General features: G+C 31.0%; 3 protein-coding genes across 3 annotated transcripts; all 3 read left to right on the forward strand.

The window, feature by feature from the left end:
- Positions 5,321 to 6,827, forward strand: LOC18606227 (ethylene-responsive transcription factor ERF039). The gene has a single exon (XM_007039718.2). The coding sequence runs from the start codon at positions 5,507 to 5,509 to the stop codon at positions 6,218 to 6,220; it is 714 nt and encodes a 237-aa protein (XP_007039780.2). The 5' UTR covers positions 5,321 to 5,506; the 3' UTR covers positions 6,221 to 6,827.
- On the forward strand, positions 17,385 to 21,365 carry LOC18606228. The gene is made up of 4 exons (XM_018118302.1): positions 17,385 to 19,058; positions 19,887 to 20,033; positions 20,337 to 20,453; positions 20,559 to 21,365. Exons 1-4 carry the CDS (start codon positions 17,541 to 17,543, stop codon positions 21,165 to 21,167), a joined length of 2,391 nt encoding a protein of 796 aa, XP_017973791.1. The 5' UTR covers positions 17,385 to 17,540; the 3' UTR covers positions 21,168 to 21,365.
- LOC18606229 (myb-related protein 308) lies at positions 25,048 to 26,278 on the forward strand. The gene is made up of 3 exons (XM_018116810.1): positions 25,048 to 25,463; positions 25,564 to 25,693; positions 25,856 to 26,278. The coding sequence occupies exons 1-3, from the start codon at positions 25,163 to 25,165 to the stop codon at positions 26,154 to 26,156; spliced, it is 732 nt and encodes a 243-aa protein (XP_017972299.1). The 5' UTR covers positions 25,048 to 25,162; the 3' UTR covers positions 26,157 to 26,278.

The following is a 26,767-nucleotide window of genomic DNA, read 5'->3' on the forward strand; positions in this document are numbered from 1 at the left end:
TTTTATATACAAAAAAAAAAAGGTAACAACCCTGGAAATTGAAGCTTGTGGTCTGCAGAAAAGATTCTGCAAATATAATATTGCGTAATAACAATGAATAAATATATAGTAATAATGAAAATGAATTTTATAAATATATCAAGTGATGCTTTTATGGATACTTTTGTAATTCTTTGTCGCACATTAAACGTGAATATTATTATTAAGATTTATATAAAGTTATAAATTAATTATTATTGATAATTTAAATTTAAATTTTTGAACATCGTGTAAATTAAACTTGAAATTTTGTTAAATCAAAAAGTGTTTAGATATTTATTGTTACAAACATTATTTTTATAGTCATTGTTTCTTTACTTCTTTAAGTCAAATCATTTATATTTTTCTTAGATGTGAATTTTTCACCTATCTTCATTTCAAAAAAAAAAATTCACCTATCTACTCATATAATTACTAACATTTATGTTGAAAAAAATCAAAATTTTCAAGAAAAAATGATCACTACTCTACATCTGCAAATGTCCAAATTAATGTCCTTGATCCTTACTGCTGATTTGGTTTTTGTTCAATAGGTGCCATCATTGCAATTTGCAGGTTCCAATTAAGAATTTTTATTTTCTATATTTTATCCTTCATGTGTTTTTCATGTAGATGATGCATTTATATATATATTTTATATATATATATCTTTAGACAAAATCTCTAAAAGAGAAGGGAAAGTTCCTTGAAGTTGAATGCTTTTCTCAAGGTATAATGCTTTAAAAATTTCATTGAATTATTTTAAAAAATTTAATTAAATTTTTTAGTTTTAAAAAAATTATATTTTTATTTTAAATTTAAATAAATTTTTATATTAATAATTNGAACATGAAAAATACCATGTAACGATGTTATCATTTCACATCAAAATGTTATATCAACATCTATTATAACATATCAATATAATAAATTATTTAAAGATTTATTTAAATTTTGTTATGCATTTAAAAAAAATTAGACAAAATCTCATAAAGAGAGAGAATAGTTCCTTGAAATTGGATTTTTTTTTATTAATCAATAAAAAAAATCGTTTTGGCCTTTTTATAAACACACGCTAAGGCAGCTGTACCTAAAAGCAAAATTGAAAGGGTTTCTTTAAATATAGTAATTCCCAAGAAATTTAATTCTGTGTCATCGTTACTCTTATTATCTTATACTCCTTTTAACGTTAATTACAAAGGTTTTTTTTTTCCTTTTGAGATAGAAGATATAATAAGATTTGTTTTCTTATTGTAAAATAATGTTGTTGACGAAAAGATATTCCGTCAAATGTCTATCAAATAATGGAAAAATAATATATATATATATATATATATATATATATAGATATATAGTATATTCAATCCAAGAATTCCGGTAAATGTCTATCAAATAATGGAAAAATAATTGTACCTCTTCCTTTATTTGAACTCCAAGTTCTATATGTAAATTGTACTATATTAACTAAAAAAAATAAAATCCTTCACCACTTTCTTGTTCACATATATATAGTTCAATTTGATTTCTTATGTGTATAAACTATAGGTTTATATTTGATATATTATTAATATATAATATTTATATATTATTACTTAATCACAAAGTATCACGTTATAAATGTGTAAAGATAAAAATTTAAAATAAATATATATAAAATTATAAATTTAGTTTTTAAAAATTTTAAATTTATTTAATTAACAAAATGATAATATTTGATTTATTGATAGTGTATAGATATTTTATATTGACAATATATTAAATATAAACCCTTTAATGTAAATTTTTTAAATTTTGTTAACAAACTCACAATTATCATCCAAATAAGTACGAGAAATTTTTTTATATTTTTTTAAGGGAATTGGTGGGTTTACTATATATGAGATAAATAAATGAATTAAATAATAAAAGTAACGGGGTGTTTGGATTTTGGGAAATATTTATTGGGGTGGCAAGAGTTAAAAAGAGAAGACTTCGACTCATTGATCCATCCAGCAGTGAAAACCATGACTTCACACAAACAAACACTTAACATTAATAAATTAATGGCCAGATAAAAAAATATAATTAATTCTGTCTTTGGATGGTCTTGCAAATGTTTTTCTCTCCCTTTATCTACCTTTTTTATTTCCCAATCGGCATTATTATATTGTTTTATCAAATCACCATCCCATTAAATTATTGATGTGATATTTATTAAATATATTGTCCCACTTCCCAAAAAAGTCTTATAAAATTCCCGTGAAATTAATTGGAACAACTATGGAAACTGACGAGGAACAATTAGATACAGGGACACCCTCTGGATCTTAGGATCCATAGGGTTTTAAATTCTAATTTTAAAAATCTTATTATTTGATTATTGTAATTTTTTTAATTAGTTAAAATTTTAACTTTTCATCTTCCAACTTCTACATTTTTGAACTTTATTTTGTAATTTCATTCTAATAAAAGTCACAATTAAATGGTGTTTCACTAACAATGAGAAAAATATTTTAAAATGTATATAATTATTAGGTTTAATGATTAATATATGTTTTTTATGATGAAAATTTAAATTAAAATTTCTTCTTTCTCAATAAAAAACAAATGAAATTATTTAAAATTGTGTCCGTCAAAGTCTAGAATGAGGGGAGTAAAAGTTCTTCTAATTTTACAGTATAAGGGGAATCAATTAAATTATGAAGGATAGTAGGACGAGAGCACTTGTTGCATCATTGAAGATATAAACCTAATCATGTCTATCTAGTCTCTGTTTCTATATTTTTTTGTTACCCAATCATGAATATTAGTATTAAATTCAATTATTTTAATTTGCCTCGTACTCAAAATTAAAAAAACCCTTTTTTATTTGGAGCTGCTAAACTCGAACAAAACATCATTCACTGTAATTACAGTTGTTCTTATATTGACAATTTCTGAAGAGATTATATATATTCGTCTTCTAGAACACGTAAATGTCCAATGAGTGAAGCAATTGTAACAAGTATTGTTAATTTTCTTCACCAACTAAAACAAAGTCATGCACATTTATTTAATAAAATGTTTTTCCTCACCAATTAAATCATGCAGAGATTAGTTAGACGAGATCTCTTGTCATGATGATATTGGGTGTAAACTGTAAACAGCTCTTGTCTTTATCCTAGACATGTTCTGTTTAATAAGCCAAACACAGTTAGGTTTGTCTTAATCCATTCACCAAATGTCCCTTGATATTTTTTATTATTATTGAAAAATAAGCAAAACATTCTTCACCCAAATAAAAAAATTTCGTCCTTTCACATTTATTACCATTGATTGGACTTTGATGGGTTGTTTTGTTTTATTGGCTTGATTTTGAGTCCCTAGACATCTAGTTTGATAAACAGAGGAGAGGGGTGCGGGGGGGGATTCCAAAATGTTCAAGTTAACTAAAGACAAAAAAAAACATATAAGCACAAATTCGATTCCGTAAATTGGTCGTACACCACTTTTTCAACTCTATGCATGCATCCCATAAGAAATTACGAGCTTGTTGAAAGAAAAGCAAAATGTTAGAAGTTGAAACAAAATAGAACTTGTATACGAAAAATGATTTATAATTCTCTTCTGGACGTTTGATTTGCTTGTGATCTACCTACTATAAGAAGAAGGTAAAAGTGAAAACAAAAATGGAAATATTTACCTAATCGCGGACAAAAGTTTAAGGTAGGGGTGAAGTCCAAGGGTGGCGGGTGGTGATGGCTGCTAATCAGGATTAGATTCAAAAATTTTTTTGAGTAATGTTATAATTAAAATAATAATAATTAAAAAAATATTTTTTCTCAATTTAAGATCTAGTAAGAGAGTATTTAGATTAAATTCAATACGATTTTACTTAAAAGATTATTAAATACTATTATTACTATAATTATATTATTGTTACCTAAGATCTAGTTTTACGAGATAATTTTTTATATTTTAAAATATCTTTTCATGATTTATTTATTTACAAATTTATTAAAAATTACTATTTATTTTTTATAACAGAAACTAAAATATTAAAATTAAATGAAATATAATTTTGCATAACAAATTATCAAGTTCAACGACTAACAATTTGACAAATTTATAGTCATTGATGACAATTAAGTATAAGCATCCACAAACCATTAAATACAAAAATCAAATAATATATCTATAAATTAAATAAAAAAAGAAAAACTCATAATTTCAAGATGTTAGTTGACATGTAATATTATTTTCTATTAGCTAGATTCTATTTGAGTAACAAACTATCAAATTAATCAAAAAATATTTAAAGATGAAGAATTTAAAAACTTAATTTGAGTTTAAAATTATTTACAATTGAAACTTAAATGAATTGTTTCGAGAGAATGAAAAACACAATTAAGGACCGAGAAAAGGAAGTGTCGCGGATCTCAAGAGTAGGATTTGAATTTTTGAAGAGAGTAGTTTAGGTTTTCACTTTTCTTTTAATAAAATCTTAAATTATAGAAGAATTTTTTATTTATCTTTTCATGTCATATTTAAGTATTAATATATAAATTACTTTTTGATAATATTTAAATATTATTAATACATAAATTTTTTAATAAAATTTACTTTTTATCCCCACTCCTTACAAAATTGTAAAAAAATTAATGGGTTGATTAGTATCCTTAATTATATAAAACACTAGATAATTAATAAAATAAATAAATATTTTTTGTAATTGAATAACGTCATGTGACCTCACTCCCATGAAAGTAGGTCTACTCTAGCCGCCAGTCCTCAAATTTTAATTATTGTTATTATTATGATACATATAAAATTTAATATATATAATATAATTATATTTATAATTACTTTTTAATTTTTTTTCATGCAAAATTTTGAATTTGCCATTGGTTGAAGGTGTAGGATGAATAGAGGTAAGAAGAAAAAAGTTAGCTTTGATTGGTTAATTTGCCAAGAGTAGAGCCCAAGAACACTAGAAAGGCGAAACAAGCAGTGGGATTGGGTTCAATAACGCCAAAAGAGGTGATCCAACGGGCAGCGGTGTTGTAAAATTTCAAAGGGGGAGGGGCTAGATGGATCGATGCCAGCTTTCATGTGAAATGCGTGGGTTGAATTTGCAAGAGTTTTTGCCCAAAAAACACCTATGTTGTTGGCCCACGATGAATGGCTCAAGCTTACCAGACTATTAAAATATTAACATGAGGAGAAAATGAGCAAATGTGAGATAGAAAATGCTTTAATCGATTGCAAGTAAAACTGGGTAATGAGACATGAGGAGAAGCCAAGAAAAAGGAACAGGGCTAGATAAAGCCGAACCTTGCATTATTTAATATCAACTTGGGGTAACAAAACAATCGAATGGTACATCTTTTTTGCCTTAGGCCCCATTGCCTTGAATACACTTTTTCTAACTTTATAATGTGTCAAAGGAATTATAAGAAGCTAGCTTAGCTTCTTCTCCTCCAAGCAATGCCCTCACATTTTCTCCTACTACTCCAAAAGACTATCCACCATGGAAGTGCCACTGTTTGCTGAATTTGAGACTCAATCCTCTGCATCTTCCTCTTCATCCCCCTTGGCAAGCGAGTCGTCGACACGATTTAAGTCCAAGAAAGTTGAGAAAGTGAAAAATGCAAACGAAAGCAAGAGAAAGGTTAAAAATGATGAAGTCGAGGGGAAACATCCAACGTATAGAGGAGTAAGAATGCGTCAATGGGGCAAATGGGTATCTGAAATCCGGGAACCGAGGAAGAAGTCAAGAATTTGGCTAGGCACATTTCCTACAGCTGAAATGGCAGCTCGAGCACATGATGTAGCAGCTCTAACGATTAAAGGCAAGTCAGCTTACCTAAATTTCCCTGAGATAGCTCATGAGCTTCCCCGTCCGGTCAGTGCATCACCAAAGGATATCCAAGCTGCTGCTGCTAAAGCAGCTGCCTTAAACTATCCTAAAAGCCATGAAGTTGAAGCAGAGCTGAGCCAGGTTGATCAAATGTTTCCTCGATCTCCAGCAAGCACAGTGACATCTCATGACACTCAAGACTCATCAAGCTCACCCTTAATCAACAATGATGATGCATTCATTGACCTTCCGGATCTCTTGCTGGACATGAATCATCAGATTGACGAGTTCTGGGGCTCATTATCATGGCAGCTGCCTGCAACTGATGATCCTGTTGAAAATGGATTTGGATATGAGGAGCCTTGCCTTTGGGAATACTGCTAGAGAGTACCCGAGAAGAGACAGCAACTCCCTTGCCTGTAATTTCCCAAGCTTCCCAGGCTTGATACATTAGTCACTAGATGTCCAATTTTCTTCCAAATTGGATGCCCAAATCTATCTGGCGCAAGACAAGATGGAATTTACAGGTTTGATTTAATATCTTGCTTACCCAAAATCACCACCCTGGAATTCCATTGATTAACAGAGAGGTCACAGTTCATCCATTCCAAAGTCACCCTGCTCAAGATAACATGGAAGCTCTCACCTCCCTGATTTTATGTTAGATGAACATTGTGAATATGATCAAATGACAGTTTTATGCACATTAGATAGCCTAAGGTTCTCTATTCTCACCCCCCACCCCCTCTTTCCCTTTTTTTTTTTTTTTATCGGGTTATAGGCTTTTTTACCTAGCTTTCAGGTGAAATTGTAACTTGACAAGAGTACATAAATTGCTAGAAACAAGGTAGAATATAAGGAAGGAATCCTTTATAGTACTGTACTTTTTTGTGTTTTTCTTTTCCTTTTTTTTTTGAGCACCCAAAGTTCAGAGGAGAATTCTCCTGAGTTTTGATGCATATGAGACATGATTGAGTCAGAATTTCACCCACCTTGCTAAATTTAGTAACAAGTATGATACAGCATCAAATAATTCCGTCATGTGCTGATGAATTCTTTTGTTTGTTATTAACCATACTACTACTATCTACCTTATTCATTTGTTTTTAAAAAGATATATATATATATATTATATTAAAATAATTTAAAGCTGATGCTCCATATGGAAAAAAAGCATCTAGAAGGAATATCTTTTCCTTCTTCACCTGATTAAAGAAAGCAAGGGAAAAGATTGGGAACATCTATTTGTGGATTTAAAGCTCTGAAAAGAGGGGGCAAAAGATCCACATTGGTTACCAAAGCACACACTAATACAAATTCTGGTTTTAAATATATTAATAATAAAAAAAATTACATTGATTAAATTGAGAAATTTATTGTTTCATCTTGAAGCCTAAATTGAACTTTTACAAGAAAGAAAAAGGGCATTATTACAGAATAAATGTCAAACAAGAGCCCACATTTGATAAATCCTGCCTGACCACAACAAGCCTTCAGTCAAAATAAGCTTTACCACCCCCACAGCAATTTAATATTCAGAGTTAAGAAATCTTTTTCTTTAATTATTTTTATTTCTTTATTTCTTTTCTTTGATTGGTTGACACATGCAACAACGACCCATTAGATTAGCTGTACCACCGAAGGGGTTAAGTGGCACCTCGGCCTTATCTTCACCATCTCTTTCCATAACTCATTGGGTCACTTCCCCATCAATGTCTGCCCCTCTAGCCTGGTTCTTGTCTATCAGAAGGGCCAACAATAATCACCTTCTTTTTTCGTACTTTGTTAAGATGATATGAAATTTCAATTTCGAAAATGTTTTGATCTTTGATAAGAGAATATCGATAGTAGTAGTATTTTTTTTATTTAAAATTTTTCATTCAAGATTTAGGGGTAGTCATATATATCAACATTGATTTCTTATTAAAAAATAAAACAATTGAAGAATAATTTGCTTTATATTGAGTTTAGGAATAAATTAGTCCACGTAATTTTCATGGCCTCACCTAAAAAATCATAGATTCCTTCATGGACCATTGGCCAGCCTTTTATTGGAGAACAATGATAACAACTGAGAGAACATAGAAGGATCGAATACATAGGATAGTACTAGAGAAATAATAACAAAATTATAGTATGACTTCAAATACACAATCATAGCTAAAATTTTATTTATATTTTTATAAATATATTTATGGCTCTAAATTATAATTAATTAGTGGAGATAGTACAATGACCTGTCTTGACTTGGAAAATTATGCAGATAATAATTTAAAACCTATGTCTAAATTACGCTAAACATAAAGAGATAAACACATAAAAAAACAAGACTAGTATTGCTGAAAATTTTGAAACATTAAATGCAGAAGAGAAAGGGACTGGTTGGAGTGTGACAGGAAGCATCCTATGCTTTAAAAGTGAAATAACATAAATTAATCATTAATAAATAATTCTTATTTAGGTTGGATAATCAATGTTCTAATATGGGAATAAGCACAAGGTTTACCTACCGCATGTCGTGGATGGTCTATTGAAGAAGAAGAAGAAGAAGAAGCCTTAAGTACTGTTTATATTGATTTATACAGTAGTATAATGTTTGTCAAGTATTCGGGTGTTCGTACAGGACAGACAGAATGGCCCCGTAAAGGTGGAAAAAGAGTGGGTGAATGGGATTGAAATTTCGAAAGCGAAATGGGCAATTGAAAACCCATCTTTTTGTCTTTACTTTGGGTTTTGGAAAATGCTAGTCACTCAAATGATTAAGATACTTGTATGCTTTTGATGCACATAGTTTTCTTCTCTTTTTAACATTCCAGTTTCTTCTCAGAGAGATAAGACATGGATTCTTTTGAAGAAAAAAAAAATTTACTTAAAACCTTGGGTTTGCTTTCAATTATCCTAAAACTTCTTGAGTGATAAAAGGGTAAAAGTCAAATTCTCGAATGTTTGCGTGTCAAGTGTCATGGTTTGATTGCAAACTATTGTTGACTTTTTTCATTGTATGCCCGATAGAACGACAATCCCCAAGGGGGGGCCATTTAAGTCGACATAACGCCACTTGGCTTGGACACAAAATAAAGGCACATGCAGCTCATCATTCATCATTCATCATGGGCTCTGTTTGTTTATCAACTACAACAATGATTGAGTAAAATGGGATATATTGATACCTGAAAGCTTGTGATTGTTTAATTTCTTGAAAGTTGTAAGGCCTGTTCATTAAAAAGAAAGAAAGAGATTAAGACAAAGTGCAATGCAATTAGGGTCTCTTTACTATTAAATGAGTTTGACTTAAAGAACGGTATAATTAAAGCATAATTAAAATCGATGAAAAGATGATTTAGTGCATTAATTGTTCATTTCTAATGTCAATTTCCCATTGCCTCCCTTTTCACATTACACAAAACCTCTCAAATAATTACTTCCTCCTGTACTAGTTTTGACTTTTCTGATTGAAAGGTGCATGATTTTTTTCAGCACAAAAAAAACACATATTAAAGCTTTTATGGAAGTGGTTTTTTGTTTTGTTTTTTGGATGAAAAATACTTTTATCAAGTTGTCTCAACTGTAGTAGTAATTGCTCAATACCTCCTCAATGAAAAGTACAACTCTTAGTTATAAGGTGAAGAACTGAAAAATCTTAAGCCCCTATCACCCAATTCCTTGATTATTTTTTTTCCAATAAATGATCTAGGAACAAATTAGTAAATGTTTTGGACACCACTTAAATTGTTATTTAAAGATAAATAAAATTCAATATATAACACACCATCACATTTATAATTAACTATATATTAGATCCTAAATGGTTGAATATTTAATGATCTTTTAAATAAATAAAAATTAAAAGATTGTGCATGTTCTAATTAAAGTTAATTAGATGTTTAATGAGATATACAATAATCCTTAAACAGCCTGCCACTGATGTTGTTGGATAATTGGACATTGAAATTGAAAATTAATTATTCTATCTTTAATCCGTCCAATTTCTATATGCCAATTTTTAATTTTAATTATAAATAAAAGCTTTTATTTCTTTCTCTTTTTTTTTTGGTAATTAAACATAAAAATGTGCACCAATTGCAATTTTATAAACAAATGTCTCTCCACAATCAAATATAAATTATTGTGCTACTTATTATAGCACACGTGAGGAATGCACATATATAGGTGTATATTTTGATTTTCGTGGTGGCACCATTTGAGAAAGAGAAAGGGAGTATATAGCCTTACTTTTTATGTCATGTGGTTGAGTTGGCGTGGCTAATAGTGACAGACAAATTAAGTTAGTTTGGAATAAAGCATCTTACATTATAATCAAGTGAAATGAATGATTACATAATAATATGATTAGCAGGAGGAATCAATTTGCATTAAATCCAAAGACAGGCAGGTGTTCTTTCTCTTTCTCTTTATTTATGAAGACACAGGGTGGGTTTCTGCTTATAGATAAAAAAAAGGGTATATTTTACTTTTAGAAGAATTCAAGGCATTCTTCATCAAAGAAAAGGGAATTAAAGCAAGAGGAGGAAAAGAAAGAAAAGAGAAGATATTTATACGTTGAAGTAAAAAAAATGAAAAAGAATGATAAAGAAGAGAAGGACGAATGATGCTCTTACTCCCACAACCTTAAAAACTTGGAAGACAAGCCAGAATTGGGTAGCTATGATTGTAACTTGGCATTCCAGGGAACATGTTAAGCTAAACGAGGGGCTGCCTAGCTTTTCATACATGCCGTTACAAAGGGACCAACAATATCTGCTGTTGGTGTTTTTGTTGTTGTAATTTTTGAAGGAATATTGGGAAAATTACAAACCAAATCCAGTCCAATAAAAATGATAAAATCCTAAGGAAGAAAAGTGCAGTTTACACAAGCTGTTGACCATGAAAAGTTATTCCCCTTCCCTAAGGGTATTTCATCACGCTTTTGTAAATATGACGAATTAGGACTAGTTTTGCAATTAAACAAGCCTCGCCAAAGCATTGCACGATAAATCACATTTATTAAGTTGCTTCAATGCTTAATGGTCAATTCTCAACTCTTGTCTGAAAACAGAAAAAGTCTGCAATCAAATCAAATGACCGTTAGCATTAAAGCTTCAACTTATGTACTAAGCTTTGATTTTTCTTTGGGAGGTATGATTATTCTTAATTGAAGTAAGGCCTTCAATTGTTGTTTGATTACTTGAAAATTCAAAACAAGTAATCAATGCAATAAGAGATAAGCAAAATGCTTATCAATTAGTACAAGTTTTTAATTTGATGGCTCTCTCTCTCCAAATCAATTAATATGACCTTTGCAACGCAATTTTGGATTTGCTCTTTTTTCTTTTATTTCAATTTGGGTTTTTTTTTTTTATGGCAGTATTTACCTGCCTATTGAGTATGCTAAGGCTTGTACATTTGCCTTGATATGTTTGGAATTTTGCTTTTTTCACAAAGCTTAATAAAAGCATGTTCATAATTTTCAAAAAAAAATTATAAAAGAATCTTAGTTTTCACAAATAGTGAACTCTTTGTTCAAGAAAACAATGGTAGCACGCTTGTTTCGTTGGCATAAGGCAAAATTAGCACTATAACAATAAAGAGAGTCAAAGTTTTTGCTACACTTGTATCACAGTAAGCCTTAGCATCTAGAATCTAGATCCTAGGTTTTTTTTCTTCTGTAGATTTGCATATTATTATCAGCCGACTGTAAAAAAGAAATGAATAGAGAATCAATCCATAAGAACAAAAATTGAGCCCTGTACGTTTCTCAAACCACAAACAAAAAGAGTTCGCTCCCTTTGATGCAATGAGCCAGCTGCCAGGGCTATAGCTCCCCTTCTTAATACTGCCCCCGGGGGGGGGTTGTAGTTGCTCCATCTTTGTCTAAGCTAAAAAGTGAGTATACTGTATATCACATCAGCTCCCCACAGCCACAAAGTCTTTCTCACTCCCACACTACTATTTCACTACAAAATGAGCTTATTAACAGCGCGACAATGACACTATGAAAGGACCAGCACTTCTTTTTTCTTCTATAATCAATGTGGTTTTGGACCACTTTGTACAGATATGGATGAGATGATTAAATTCAATTCGCACGCTCTTCAAAGATTTTGGGCTTTCCTTTCTTTCTGGCTGTGTAGAATGATAGGGGGACTGCAGAAAGTACACACGGGGGTTGTACAGCATCGACAGGGCATCATGATCTTGGTTCTACAAGTAATTGGATCAGCACTATGACTTTGAATTCTAACTACTTGTACTTAATTTGGGTTTTGCTTTTGAGTTTTGCCTTAGCAAATTCTTCTTCTTACGTTCTCTTTTTCTTCTTTGATCTTTTGAGGCCTACCACCAAATTAGACGGAGGTAACAAAATTGGTCGAGATTTAAATGCTTTGATGCTACATTCATGAGAAAGTTAGACATTTCAAACTCATCGAGTCTATTGATTATATAGATGTGAATTAAGAGAATTAAAGGATTTTCTTGTTGATTAATCCTTAAATTGCATAACCTAATTAACAAATAAGTACTAAAACAGATAACCAACTTTGAACTAATAGTTCCCAAATCTCCAGTACCTGAAAATCTTTTTCGAAACTTATCCGAAAAAAGGAAACCAATGAACTCTCTCAAATATCTTGGCCACAAATATAACTATATATGGCAGGTGCATATATATGATATGATTCATCGTTAAGCTGTTTAGGGGTGAAATCAATTAAGATGTTGCGTCAAAATCATAAATTAATTACAAAAGCAATATCAATTTTAACATTGTATTCAAATATGTTTATTTATTTTCAATAATTCAATTTCAAAATAAAAAAAATTGAACGTATAATCTTTTTAAAACTTAATTGTATCGTCTCACAAAAATATTTATTTTTACTCTTTTTTTTTAAATTGAGAAAAAAAGATTCGAATTTTACATTTTAAGTAATGAGATCATGTATCAACCTATAAATTAAATGCTCGATTTCTATCCAATAACCTTCTTAACTTTACATAATGTAACCATACTTTAATTACAAAAATATTGAGTCAATCGTCCAAGGCGTTTGCTAGTCATTTTCCAGTTCCGCTGTTGCTTTAGTGTTTAATGAGTGTTCTAGTTTGAAGCATAATAATTTCCATGGCACCAATTCATTTGATTAGGAAAGCATCCTAGGAAGAGAAAGGAAATCCATTTGTTTTCATCAAAATCCTAAGTAACAGAAATTAATCATTCGTTAGATTCTTGACAAAAAACCTTTTTGAGTCCAATCAAAAAACAGTTTTAGGCTTCTAGTCCAATCCAAACATTCCACAATTATTTTTCTAATTTGTAGTATTTTTCTTGATTGGAGAAGAATTTTTGCCAGGTTGTTTCGCTTTTGTAGCTTAGCTGCAAATGTTGTGGTCTCATTAGGACAGGGCATTGCCAAAAATAGTGAAGTAGAACATGCCTAGGATCAAAGGTTTGAGAACAAGAGGGCCATTAATTGATTAATAATGTTTTATTTTCTTTGGAAACTTTTCAACAGACTCCATATGTATTCCTTTTAGGAATGTGAAATAATGTTCAATTATAATTTTTGTTGGGTATAATACCTAGATCTTTCTAAATTTTAATTGAAATTTCGGTGAGTCCATTAATTTTTTGAAATAAACACTCTATTTTAAAAATATATATTTCACTGGATATATAAGTCAAATGTTAATATTTCGATTAGTTTGATTACGTGATAATATTAAAAAAATAATTTTATCTTTTATTAATTTTAAAAATTATTATTATATAAATTATATTTTTTATTTTTTTCATTAAAAAAAATTCTTTCAAGCCTTGGTGCTCTTTAGGAGAGAGGAAGGAGCACCATATCAATGCATCCAAAAGTACTCTCCTCGATTTGAGGTAGTCAGTCGACGAATGGGAACTACATTGTTTGAGAGAAAAAAAAAGAAAAAGTATTTTAATTCTTTAATATTTTTTGTTAACAGTGTTTACACTTTTAAATTTCATTATCTATTTCGAAAACTTAATAAATTCACATGAAATTTCCATTAAAGCTTAAGAAGTCTAAGTATTTTACCCTATTTTTTTCTTATAAAAATTAACTTCATGCATTTAGTTAAAGAATAACGAGTGTAAGATGATGTACATATATACATAGTAAATATTTAGGGTGCAAAAAATTATCATATCAATTATTTTTACCTCAATATAAAGTGTATTTAGGTGAAACAAAATAAGAAATGGGAAACAAAAGGAAAGCATTTTCTTGTTTCTCTATCAGTCAATTTCCATTTTGGATGAGAAACATGATTTTTTTTTTTTTTTTTAACTTGTGTTGTATGCTAGTCACTAGCTAAGACCCCACCTCCTCATCATGTTCCTCCTTTAAAAAGCTTGAAAACTATTTCCCAACCAATTCCAAGAACACCACCAAACTTGAACGAAAAAAGGAGAAGAAAATTTGAAGTTCTTTGTTTTTATGTTTATAAATATATTTTTTAATTTGTTTTCTTGATGGATTTTTTTTTTTTGACTAAAAAAAGTCTTTTGTGTTGTTTATCGATTTTTGTATATTTGGACCAGGTCAGAGAGAGAAAGGAATTTGTACCAATTATCTTTTGTATATACTCGTTCAAATGAAAGAAGAAATTATTATATTATATTATAACATAAACTACAGAAAAATACTTTATGATGTAGTGTCTGTTTGATCTAATTTATTTTTAGTTTATTTACTTATTACAAGCATAAGTTGGACCAAACATTATTTTATAAAAAACTATTAAAAAAATAACTTTTAAAAAAAAAAACAAAATTAAAAAAAGCTTTAAAAAACTCTAAATATGAGTTTTTTTTTTCAAAAAACATGCCAACTTCTTAGGAGAGTTATTTTTTTTTTCAAAAAAATCCTCTCTAAAAAAAAATCTCCTCCCTCTCTCCTTATCGATCTCCCTCCTCTCTCCCCTTTCTGTAAATCATCCTTTTAAAGTTTTTTTTATTGTTTAAAAAATGAAGAGAAAAAAAAATCCAAAATTTAAAATTGCATTCAAATATTATTTTTGTGGTCTTTCTGTTTTGTTTTTCATGTTATTTTTTATCATTTTGTTTATTTTGAAAACTTTTTTTATTGTTTGATATTTTTCAGTTTATTATTTGATATGATAATTATGTGATGTTTATTTATTTTTAATAGTTATTGAGATAAATTAGATGAAAATTAAAAAATCAGTATTTGTATTCGTTTCTAGTAACCCAATTTAAACAATTTTTTTAAAATATAACAATATGCTACATTATAAGAAAATTGAAATAGACTTTAATTTATTTAGCAACAAGAATTGCAAAATCTCTAACTTCTTAGCAGTTAAATTCCACATTTGAGCTAATAGTACCCAACAGATGATGTAGCACTCCTTGACAAAATAAATAACCTATTAAAAATGAAAAAAAAAACCTATAAAAACCAAAACCTTTTTGTTCATGGAGGGGAACTTTTTTGGTGGGGACATCAATACCTTGATAGACTTGTATTTGTTAGAAATTAGCGTTGATGATTTCAATAAGAAAATGGGTTACGAAATCAATTGGTGATTTTCCTGACCCAGTTAGATCCATTATTAATACCACATTGGGTTCTCTTCCTTGTATGTAATATTAATTTTGTTTAGCTTTAAAGGTCATAAATTTCAAAACAATTTAAAAAAAAAACAACAAATATTTTTTTCACACTCATCTTTTTTTATTTGATTTAATTTTTTACCTGATTTATTAAATACCCTCCATAGTAATTTTAATCAAAATTAAAATTTATATAAGTTGTTTTACCAAACAGCTTATTTATAAAAAAGAGTTTATAAAAAGTAAATTTATCAAACAGTTTTAACTTAATTTTAAAAGCTATTATTTTTTATAAGAGTTTTATAATAACTTTTAAGCTAAAAAAAAAATCAGACCAAATATGCTTTTAATGTAAAGCAAATTTATTCATTGAAATTTAAAATTTAACACTTAGCTATCTCTTGTTTATTTGTATTACTTTTCTACCTAACAACATAAGCTTTAATTTTAAGTTTTTTTATTTTATTATTAATACCAATTTAATGACATAAAAGATATTCTAATGAGTTTATATTTAACATTGTCAATGAAAAAAATAGGATAATTAAGCGTCTTATATTAAATTTTAGAGAGAAAACTTATTCTACCTCAAAGTCCATGGTGCTTTTTTTATATTTACCCTATACATATATATCGAAACGTGAACTCGTGTTACTAATTAGAGGGTTTTATCTCTAAAAAAATTCTTAATTTTCAACTTTTGAAAGAAATATTGAAACCAACACTTGACTACTAGAAAAACTGTACTCTTCAGAATCTGAATTTGAACAAACGGACCACAAATTGATTGGGACATGGTCGTGATGTTGTTTTCGAGCCCAATAACTCTGCAAGGTATCCTGAACTCAGGGCCCAAAAGAATTAAAGACAAAAAGGAAAACTTATATTTGGCGGAACCCTTGTTGCTTTCTAATTTTTATTTAGCCGGCCAAAAAAGATTTAATTTTTTCTAAACGATGAGATGAAAGCTAACTTTGTTTTGTCTCATTTCTCAACCTACTATGTATGCCAAGACTAAACCAATACAATGGATTGTAATTTTATTGAGATTAACAAAATTAATTCATAAAATTATAGAATGAAAATAATATTAAAGAAAAGGAGATAATTTAATGTCAATGAAAATAATATTAAAAAAACTCTAGTAAGTAGTAAATTTAAGTGTAAAAAAAGATAAGATATTTTTGTGCTATTAGATTATAAAATTTGAAAATAACTCTTAAAATGACAAAATTTTTGAATAAGATTAATACGTAACATCTAATATTTCATTTATCAACTAAGTTGAGGGATTTATATTTAATTAAAATTTTCATATCATGACAAATATTTAAAACAGTGTACATATTTTAGATCAAGCTATGCTTAGACAGTCTACAAATAAACATATAACAATATTATCAAAAGCAACATCACACATATGTAAACCTAAATATAAATTTTCATGATGGGTAACCATCCAATCAGCACACTGATTGGTTTCAAGATAAACGTGAAATAACGAACAATTTTAATCTCAATTAAGTAATTCTCCAATGAATCTCAGAAAATTAGCATTAGGATCTATTATTGATAATGATATGTATAGTATACATTAAATAGTTTTGGTTTTTAAATTTTTTTACTGCATTGCATATATCTTGATATAATGTGACTTGTCATAAAAATGTTTTTAATAAGCTAACGATGTTATTAGTTTAAATCTAATTACTTACTAAAGAAAGCATGGGAATTGTATTATGTTATATGGAAATTAATAATCCGACGTGGCAAGATCAGAAGATTCCCGCCCATTCTGATCAAAATCTTAAAAAGAAAAAAAAGGCCTCATCGTGAAGCAACCGGAGAAACTTAGAAAGTATTTTTGAAAATAGGCCCCACAATCTCATGATCAAGGCCCTCAATCCGTTGCCACGTAACCTTCATCCTTCACCCATAAAAAGGCGCCACATTTACTTCTCTTTATCATTTAAAACCCCCCCTCTGTCTCTCCAGAGGGCAAAACCCTTCCTCTGTCTCTTTCTTTCTCTCTCCGTGTCTTTCTAGGCAAAACCCTAATATTTTTCTCGTTTTGGTGCAATCGTATCCGCGAACTTTACTATGCTCCCTCACTCGTACACCTTCGATTCCCTTTCCCAAACCCAAGACCTTACCTCGGCAATCCTCGCCTCCAACACTCCTACCACAATCTCCGCCACCTGCGCCTCCATTGACTCCTTCCTGCACTCGCACTCCCCCGATCAGTCCCGCCATTTCTTCTCCATCACCTTCCCAACCCTAATCTGCAAACTCTTCGGCTTCGATGACGCCACGTCACCATCCCCACCTCCACCGCCACGAAAACTCCAGCATCCCCAGTCCAACGGCTGGATCGAGCTCGCCTCCCAATCCAATCACCCAGATTTCTCCGCCAATATCTTTTCCCTCCTTTCCCCAAACGGAACCTTAATGAACTCAATCTCAGCCGTTGATCGACACTCTCTAGTCAAATACGTGTTCCCAATCGAACGGCTCCCGGTGTGGGTCCGGTTCATGCTATCTAACGAAAAAGCTTGCCGGGTTTTATCCGATTTGTGCCGTTTGTTTAAAGGTAAAGTCAAAGAAGATTCAATTAAGGGTTCTCTATGTCAAATTCAATTGAATGTTATCGAATATTATATGTTTTGGTTCGCTTATTATCCGGTTTGTAAAGGAAACAGCGAGAACTTGGACTCTAATTCAGTAAAAAGAAGCAAGAAGTTTAGGTTAGAGAATTGGACACATTCAATTCGGGGTTTTTCGGGGTTGAATAAGCGTGAAATGGACCAAAAATTCGAGGGTAATCTTTATATACAGCTTTTATATGCGTATCTTCATGCTTTTGTTCCTATATTTGATTTGGGTGCTCACCAACCTTATCGTAGTTCGATTTTGAATTACTCTTTGAAGTGCGATGGTTCAGTTATATTTCGAGCTGAGTTTTTGGTCAACGTTTTTGTGCATTACTGGTTGGTTGATAATGATTTTTCGCCATTGCCTGTTAATGTATGCAAATCGTTTGGTGTATCATTTCCGTTTAGGTCAGTGCTTGGGGAGACCCCACCAACTAGCGGGTTGGGTGAGGCGGTGAAGTTGTTTGTGAAGTACTTGAATTTGAGCTCAGTGATAAGCACGGATGGGTTTGGCAAAATTGAGCATAGTGAAAGTCCAAGCTGGAGGGTTTCTGGCGGTTTTGATAGTGGGAAGTCGAGGGATGTTGTTTCTTTGTGTTCTGTCGGTTCTTGGAACTCGTGGATACAGAGGCCATTATATAGGTTTATATTGAGAACATTCTTGTTTTGTCCTGTGGGATCTTCAATCAAGAATGCATCCCAGGTGTTTTCTGTTTGGGTTACTTATATGGAGCCTTGGACAGTTAGCTTGGATGATTTTGCAGAGCTTGATGCGATTGTGAACGGATCAAGTAAAGATGTGAGGAAGCAGGAACTGCAGTCTGAAGCTTCTGGATATTTGCCATTATGGCAAGGCTATGTGTTGTCTAATTACTTATACTACAGTTCACTTGTTATGCATTTTATCGGCTTTGCACACAAGTTTCTCCATACGGATCCAGAAGTAATAGTTGACATGGTATTGAAGGTTTGTTTCTTAATTATGGCTTTTTTCACTTTGGTCAAGTGAAATTTTCTGTGTGTATTCTTGTGATTTAATCTAATATCAATGATCTAGTCACAAAAAAAAAAAAATGGAAGATTGAAAAGATTTCATTACTTTATTGCCAAAAAATCTGGTTCTAGTCTAATGATCCTAACAAGTCCAGCCCATGTTTAGAATGGTTACTTAAAAGAATAAGAATATTCTATATACATATATTAGCATAAGTCTAGTTTCTGAAAAAGGAACATTATTGCCTTTCCTTATGGGGGAATGCAGGTGTTATTGGGGCTTTCTAGTGGCGAAATTAATGTGGGTTGATGTGGTGTTTTAGTTGTTCTAGAACTGTGAGATTAGGCCTAGATTTTGGATTGTCCTAAGTTGAGCCTGAGATTGCATGAGTGTTTGAACAGTGATATGCATGTGACTTCTAGAGGAAAATAAAGTTCTTGTTATGGTCTTGTCATCTTTAGAGGAAATCTACCATCTATATAAGTTGAATAGAGTAGGGGAGAAGGGGGCGTGTTAGTTTCACGTGGAGTTTAGGAATAATCATTTCATGGCTTATTTTGATTGCATAGATTCATATCAATTTCAAATCATGTTCAACCATCTTTTTATAGGCTTTCAACACTGTCTTAAAGTTGTAGATAATGGAGAAGCATTGGGCTGAAATAAGGAATATTGGGCAGTCATAGTGCACTTGGTACATGTACCTGAGTTTTCTTATGATTTTAACGTAGAATATTGTCTTCGATATTATTATCTATTTTTCTTTCAAGATTCTGTTCATTCTTTATCTTGTTTATACAGGTGATAAGCTTGTTGACATCCTCTAAAGAGCTGGTTGATCTGATAAAGAATGTAGATACTGTTTTTCATTCTAAACAAGCTGTATCAAGCAAATCAACACTCAATAGCACATATAGAGTTGTTCCTTCAATTCAGGAACAGCTGCAGGTAATTTCTAACTCAATCTCTATACTCTAGTGCTTTTGCCTATCCGTGTAAGCAAATAGGGTTCAAATGTTTTCTGAAGTTGATGAAAATTTGAACAGCTGATCAGCATTCTGAACCAAATATTAAGTACAAGTTCATTTTTTTGTTTTTTGTTTTTTAATTTCACTTATTGTTCCTCAATAGTTTCTGAGGTAGTTTTAGGTCACTCTCCCACATTTGTTGATACTCAGCACATGCCAACAATAACACAACTTTCTCAGCATCACATTTCATTTCATCAATTTCTTTTGCTGGTGACATCAGGACTGGGAGGATGGGTTATGTGAAAGTGACGCTGATGGATCTTTCTTGCATGAGAATTGGAACAAGGATCTAAGACTCTTTAGTGATGGGGAAGATGGGGGACAGCAACTACTTCAGGTTTTTATAGTTTTTATTGTTTGCTATTGAAAAGCTGTGGTTGTGTTATTTGTAATCTATCAGAATGTTTGTTCTCATCCTTTGACAATCATTTTGTTGTTGCAGTTGTTTATAATGCGTGCAGAAGCTGAGTTGCAAGGGATATCTGGTGATAATCTTTCACACGGACTTAAGTTAATAGATTCATTGAAAGCTAAAGTGGGCTACTTGTTTGGTGGCTCAATGGTGAAGCCAATTCCTATTTCACCTGAATTGACACAGCCTCAGCACTTACGTGATGAAATCTTCAAGCCCAGAAGAGTTGGCAACCAAACGCTAGCAAATATCACATACAAGGGTGACTGGATGAAGCGCCCAATCTCTGATGATGAGGTTGCATGGCTTGCAAAGCTGCTTATCTGGTTATCCAGTTGGTTGAATGAAAGCCTTGGCCTAAACTGCCCCGAAAATACTGATGTAGGTTCTAAGTGGTCCTATGTGGATGTCCCAGGTGATGCAGCAAGCGCGAGTGGACCTGGAGAGGCCATGAAAACTCTGGTTTGCTTAATGGGTTCCTGGCTTCTAATGATGGGTGCAATGACGGTGAGATTAATGAGAAAACATGGTTTAAGGGTAAATCTTAGGGTGCTGGCTTCCAAAAAGGTGTTGATGGTGTTGCTCTTATCTGTTGTGTTTAGTGTATTTAAGAAAGCTTTTGGATTGTTTCATCGATAGTGTAAATGAAACACAAGAACAGGGAGAAAATGGTACATAAAATGTGAGAAAAAAAAAAAAGGCTCATATTCTTCATTTTTTTTCCGTCTTCTTCGTCGCGAGGGTGGTTTCCTTTCCTTGTACTTGTCATCCTCTCTGTATCCAAAATGACATGTGCAGCAGGAGAGAAATTTTGCAAACGCCTTTATTCTTTTTCCTTCCAAAGCTCTGACGCTCTCTCTCGAGTCTTGAGATAGTAATGCTCTCGGCTTTCTGAATTCATATTTCATCTTATGGTAATTTCTTTTCGAAAAAGAAGGGTTACGCTGCATTTTCATGTCAAATTTGATTTAAGATTGTATATTTTTAAAATGTTATTAAAAATATTTTAAATAATATTTTTATATTATTTTTTATAAAATAAAGTATAATTACAAAAATTGCATATATTACCAAAAATTATATTTCTAATATTGTTATTAAATGTTGAAAAAATGTAATTAAAAGGTTAAATTACTGTAGTTTTCATAGTACCCCTATATAATTAAAATCAAAATTTATTGGTGTGATTTCAAATGAAATGGAAGAAAAGAAATTGAGAATGATGAAAAATTAATAGAGCATTGGAATGTAGCCCAAAAGAAGCTCTCTTGTATGATAAATAATGTATGGCAATAATGTTATTTCATGAACTTTGTTTTGTTCTTAATGTTTATCAAAATGTAAGTTATCGTCATTATTATTGATTCTAAACCATACGACAAAAATTGGATGTTAATTGTTTGATGGCCACCGTCCACTGTAAAATACAAAATACTAGCATAATTTAATAATCGATTTTGGCTATTAATACTCTTCAAATTACTAAAAAAGATAGGACAATTTTTATATATAGAGATTACTAGTAAGGCAGTCCATGGCATGTAATTAATTCTTACTTATTTATTTTTGTGATAATTCACGTGAGACGTTTGAAAACTGAAGAAACTAGAAAAGCGGGGACCGCAATATTTTTACTAATTAAATCACTAATAAATCATTATTTCGTACTTATGTTAGAAAACCTTAATAAAAAAATCGTTCAGGTCTAGTTGACGGTTAAGCTGGTTTTTATTATCGACAAAGACAGGTGGGAAAAAACAAATTAATTCTTTTAAAAAACATAGAGGAATATTGAATGGAAAAGAATTTCATTTTCTATAAGAAAAAGGAATTAAAATGTTGAAATGGTACATCTTGGGTTAAAGATTCATCTCTTGAATATGCTTATCTTTACACTACAAGTTTCAATTGGAATTGAGCCCATCACAAACTTTTCCTCCCAAGATTATCAGGTTTGTTTTCAATCAAATGTTTCTCTAAGAGATAATCTTAGTATAAGAATCTTAAGAGTTAATCAAAATTCATCATTTTCCCAATTGAATTAGAACTGGGAGTGAGGAGAAAACCAAGGTGAAGGGCAGGGAGTAAATGACGTAAATAAATATAAAAAAAAAAGCCAAAAATTTGCCTAAACAGCGTAGAACTCATTATGGGAATCATGTGATGGGTGGTCCATGTAGATACCATCATGTTTCTGATACGTAATTGGCCACCATTCCAAAGTTTTCATAGAAAATTGCTAAGCACAAGCAGCTGCAATGTGTTTTTGCAGCAGCCATGCATGTTAATCAAACCACTTGCATTCTTCTAAGACAGTTTTATATTCAAAATTCACTGAATTTGGTTGAACAATTAACTCTTCTCCAAGTTTTTAAAGATTTAAATTTTAAAAAATTTTAGATTCAACTTGAGGGACGAAGGAAAAAAGGACAAAAATGTGTGAAATATTAGAGAATCCTTACATTTTCGTCTCTTTGTATAATTTAAGACACAAGAAGTCTTCTTTTTCTACCTAAAACCAACTCATATACCTTGCTTCTTTTTGTGGTAACTTGATACATCAAGAAGGAAAAAACCAATTTGCGTGGGAAATTGCTTTGATTAGACAAATGGGTGAAACATAATTGCACTTTAAAAGCCCCATGGCCCTCGTCATGTGACTTTCTTTTGCCGTTTTTTGCAGGCAAGCCGAATGTGGTCAAGGCATTTTCTTGGCATTCTTGAATGCAGGAGCTAACAGCCACAAAGAAGGACAAGAGGAAGAGCCAACTAACAACAAGATGAAAGCCAGCCAGGTCAAAAAGGGGCTGCTGCCGCCCCAAATTTGAAAATTTTTATATATTATATATATATATTTAATGATTTTTAAAATATTTTTTACTAAATAATTAATATAATTAAAAAATAATAAAATAACCGTATAAGTCTTATTCAATTTTACTCAAATTCTTAATTTTTTTTTAATTTTTAAAATTTTTTATTTATCTTTTTTTTTATCATTGTATTGTGAAATTATAAAGAGATAAAGTTTTTATTTATATTATTATTATTTATATTTATTTAGTTTTTTCAATTATATTCTATTTGTTAATATATTTTAAGTTTCTATAGATTTTTTTTTTAAATTTCTACGACTCATCAATTAATTTTTTTTGTTATATAGGTTATATCTCTTACTTGTCATGATTTTTTTTATTATGTGGATTTTATTTTTAATGATTTTAATTTTTAAAAATTAAAAAATTATCGTTTATGTAATTCTCAAATATAAGTTCAAGTGTTGTATTATTGGTTGTTATTTAAAATTTTATTAATATATTATTTTTTATTAATCTTAATTATATAAGAAAAAATTATCTTAAGTATATGTTTTTAATGTGTTTTACGTTTTATATTTAGTTGAAAAGACATTTTTTTGAGTATAAGAAGAAATTATTAATTCTATATATCATATTTAGTTATTTATATTTTATGCATTATAGTTTAATATTTAGTACTATAAACTTAAATATAATAAAATAAAAATAATAGATGTTGACTATATTAATTTTTTAGTCGTTTTTATCTAGAAAGATAAGATTTCAAAATAAAATAGATGATAAGTTTCTTACAAATAATTTAATTGTTTATATTAAAAAATATATTATCATCGTCGAACAAAATATTTCTAAAGCACTATTATAAATTTTTTTTTGTTTTTTTTAATTTACATGTTATATAAAATTATTATCTATTATAAATTTTATTATTATTAATAATTAAATTTAATTTATTAATTTTAAAAATTTTTAACTTTTATTCTTCTTAATCTTTGACTCTTCTAATAAAAATTAGCTAACTCCCCTGCTGCAGGGATATTGGTATGTAAAAATCTGGCTGTTGCCTATTGGTCCACTTTGCGGCTGCCATGGCAGCATTACTTATCTCCATATTTGTAATGGAAAACAGTCCCAAAGTTCCCAACTACCTCTTCTTGGATAAAATTCAAAGAGTGATGAGATCTTCTTGGTTGTATGGTTGCAAATTAAAATGTTGCAATCAAGACTTCTGCACTCTTCATCAACGAGCTTTCAATCCTATAGTTCTTGAACATTAATTTTTTGAATATGCATATATGTAATTGAAATAATGAAATTGGTACTTAGAAGAACACCTAGCTAGCTGTATGAGGGGTTCATATTCTAATTAAAGGTCTAATACTGGAGTTTTTGAAGGTGAAAATAAGTTGTATAGGATGAAAGATTGGTCAATGGTCTAATACCAATCATTTAAAAGTACATTGGCTTGAAAATTTGAACTTAAATTTAAATTAAGCATGGAGAAATCATGCAACAAAGAAACAGGACACATCCAAAACAAAGGAAAAGTTGGATTAAGTCAGTTAGTAAACATGATCAGTTGTATAAATAATAAAATAAACTCACCTTTTTAGTTATTTTATTGTTCCCTATGATTCAAGGACATGAATCAGCACAAACAGCAAACTATATACAATGGAGGTTGCACCTCCCATGGTAACATAAAGTCTAATAGAACCGGTAGTTGAGGGCTTCCGTCTTTCGCTTCGCAGGAAGGGTAGATGGGATGGACACTCACTGACCATTCAATCCTGTCTCACCAAGCCAAACTCTCACATGTTTTATACTCGACTTCCCTCCTTGTTTTCCCAGTCAAAGTTACTCTTACTAAATCTAGCAGCTAAAAGCATCTCTCCCCAGCTTAATTTCCTCTCTCTCTCTCTNATTACTTCTCTCTCTCTCTCTCTCTCTCTCTCTCTCTGTCCCTTCTCACAGTGGCAGATGGCTCCTAAGAAGGATGGAGTGAGTAAAAGAGTTATGAACAAAGGAGCATGGACAGCTGAGGAAGATCGAAAATTGGCTGAATATATTAAGATTCATGGTGCAAAGAGATGGAAAACTATCGCAATTAAAGCAGGTAATTGCCTTCTTTATAGCTCTCAGCTGAAATTCCATCGCATCCATTTTTGGAGCAGTGGGAATTTGGATTTGACAGGCTGCAGTGTTTCCATGTATAGGTTTGAGTCGCTGCGGCAAGAGTTGCAGATTGAGATGGTTGAACTACTTGAGACCAAACATCAAGAGAGGAAACATATCTGATGAAGAAGAGGACTTAATTCTTAGGCTTCACAAACTGCTAGGGAACAGGTTGGTATCATTTATTTTTGAACAAAGAAAGCAAGGTATCTAGTGGACTTTGACTTGCAGTCCATCGCTTCCATTATTAAAAACTATTCCTAGTGTATTTTCTTGTATTAATAAAAGAGAATTCTAAGCATTAATATTGAATCCGTTTAAACGTCGGTACAGGTGGTCCTTGATTGCTGGGAGACTTCCAGGTCGAACAGACAATGAAATTAAGAACTACTGGAATTCACATTTGAGCAAGAAAATAAATCAGGAGAAAACAGAACAAACTTCAACCTCAGAACAAACTGTGCCACAGCAAACTTGGGAAACAGTTCAGATGGTAGAAGAGGTAGCAAAAGGAAGTGATGAGAACTTGGAACTTAGCTTTGATGCAAACGAGTTCTTTGACTTCTCAACTCAAGGTTGCTTTGGTTTGGACTGGGTGAATAAGTTCCTTGAACTTGATGATCAGACTCCATAGCAATTGTATAAGTTTGTAATAATCCATGCTTCCTCCTCTGAAAAAATAAAATAAAGAGATGTTTGGGGCATTGTTATGTGTTAACTTGAATTAAAATTGCTCTAATTTGCTGCATTATTTTAGTCAAATGATTATCGGGTGGGGTTGCTCGCCAACTGAGAATGTCACGGTATGCCAGAGAGCCAATTGGCTCAGTGGAATCTGGCCTGGTGGGCTACAACCTGGTAATCGCGATATGCATATTCACTTCTGGTCCCTTCCCAGGGTGCAAAAGTGGCTCAGTGGTCCTTTTCTATTCTTGAATAAAAAATTACATTAGTACAAAGCAAAGGTGGGAGTTCTCAACAAACTTAGACGCATGGCAACAACAGTACAAGCTATCAAGCCATTCCCATAAACCACAGAACGTCATGTGACTTCATGTCAGGCATGACGCATGTACATATCCAGTGGATCAATCAGCAATGTGAACACATAACTGTAATACGTTGTAGTATCTATTCGGTATACGAATCAGTTTAAACACTTAAAATTTGGCTTAGTTCCATGATTTTAAAGTGAAAAAAAGGCGAAACAGGAACACTGTCGGTATGATGAAAACTCTTGCATCG

Source organism: Theobroma cacao, chromosome 3 (genome assembly GCF_000208745.1).
Source record: "Theobroma cacao cultivar B97-61/B2 chromosome 3, Criollo_cocoa_genome_V2, whole genome shotgun sequence".
Lineage (NCBI taxonomy): Eukaryota > Viridiplantae > Streptophyta > Magnoliopsida > Malvales > Malvaceae > Theobroma > Theobroma cacao.

Excerpts from the sequence above, each read along its gene's own strand:
- LOC18606227 (XM_007039718.2), top strand. The coding sequence starts at position 5,507 with ATGGAAGTGCCACTGTTTGCTGAATTTGAGACTCAATCCTCTGCATCT.
- LOC18606228 (XM_018118302.1), top strand. The coding sequence starts at position 17,541 with ATGCTCCCTCACTCGTACACCTTCGATTCCCTTTCCCAAACCCAAGAC. Across the intron at positions 20,034-20,336 it reads CAATTCAGGAACAGCTGCAG|GACTGGGAGGATGGGTTATG; the intron begins GTAATTTCTAAC and ends TGGTGACATCAG. Across the intron at positions 20,454-20,558 it reads GGGGACAGCAACTACTTCAG|TTGTTTATAATGCGTGCAGA; the intron begins GTTTTTATAGTT and ends TTGTTGTTGCAG.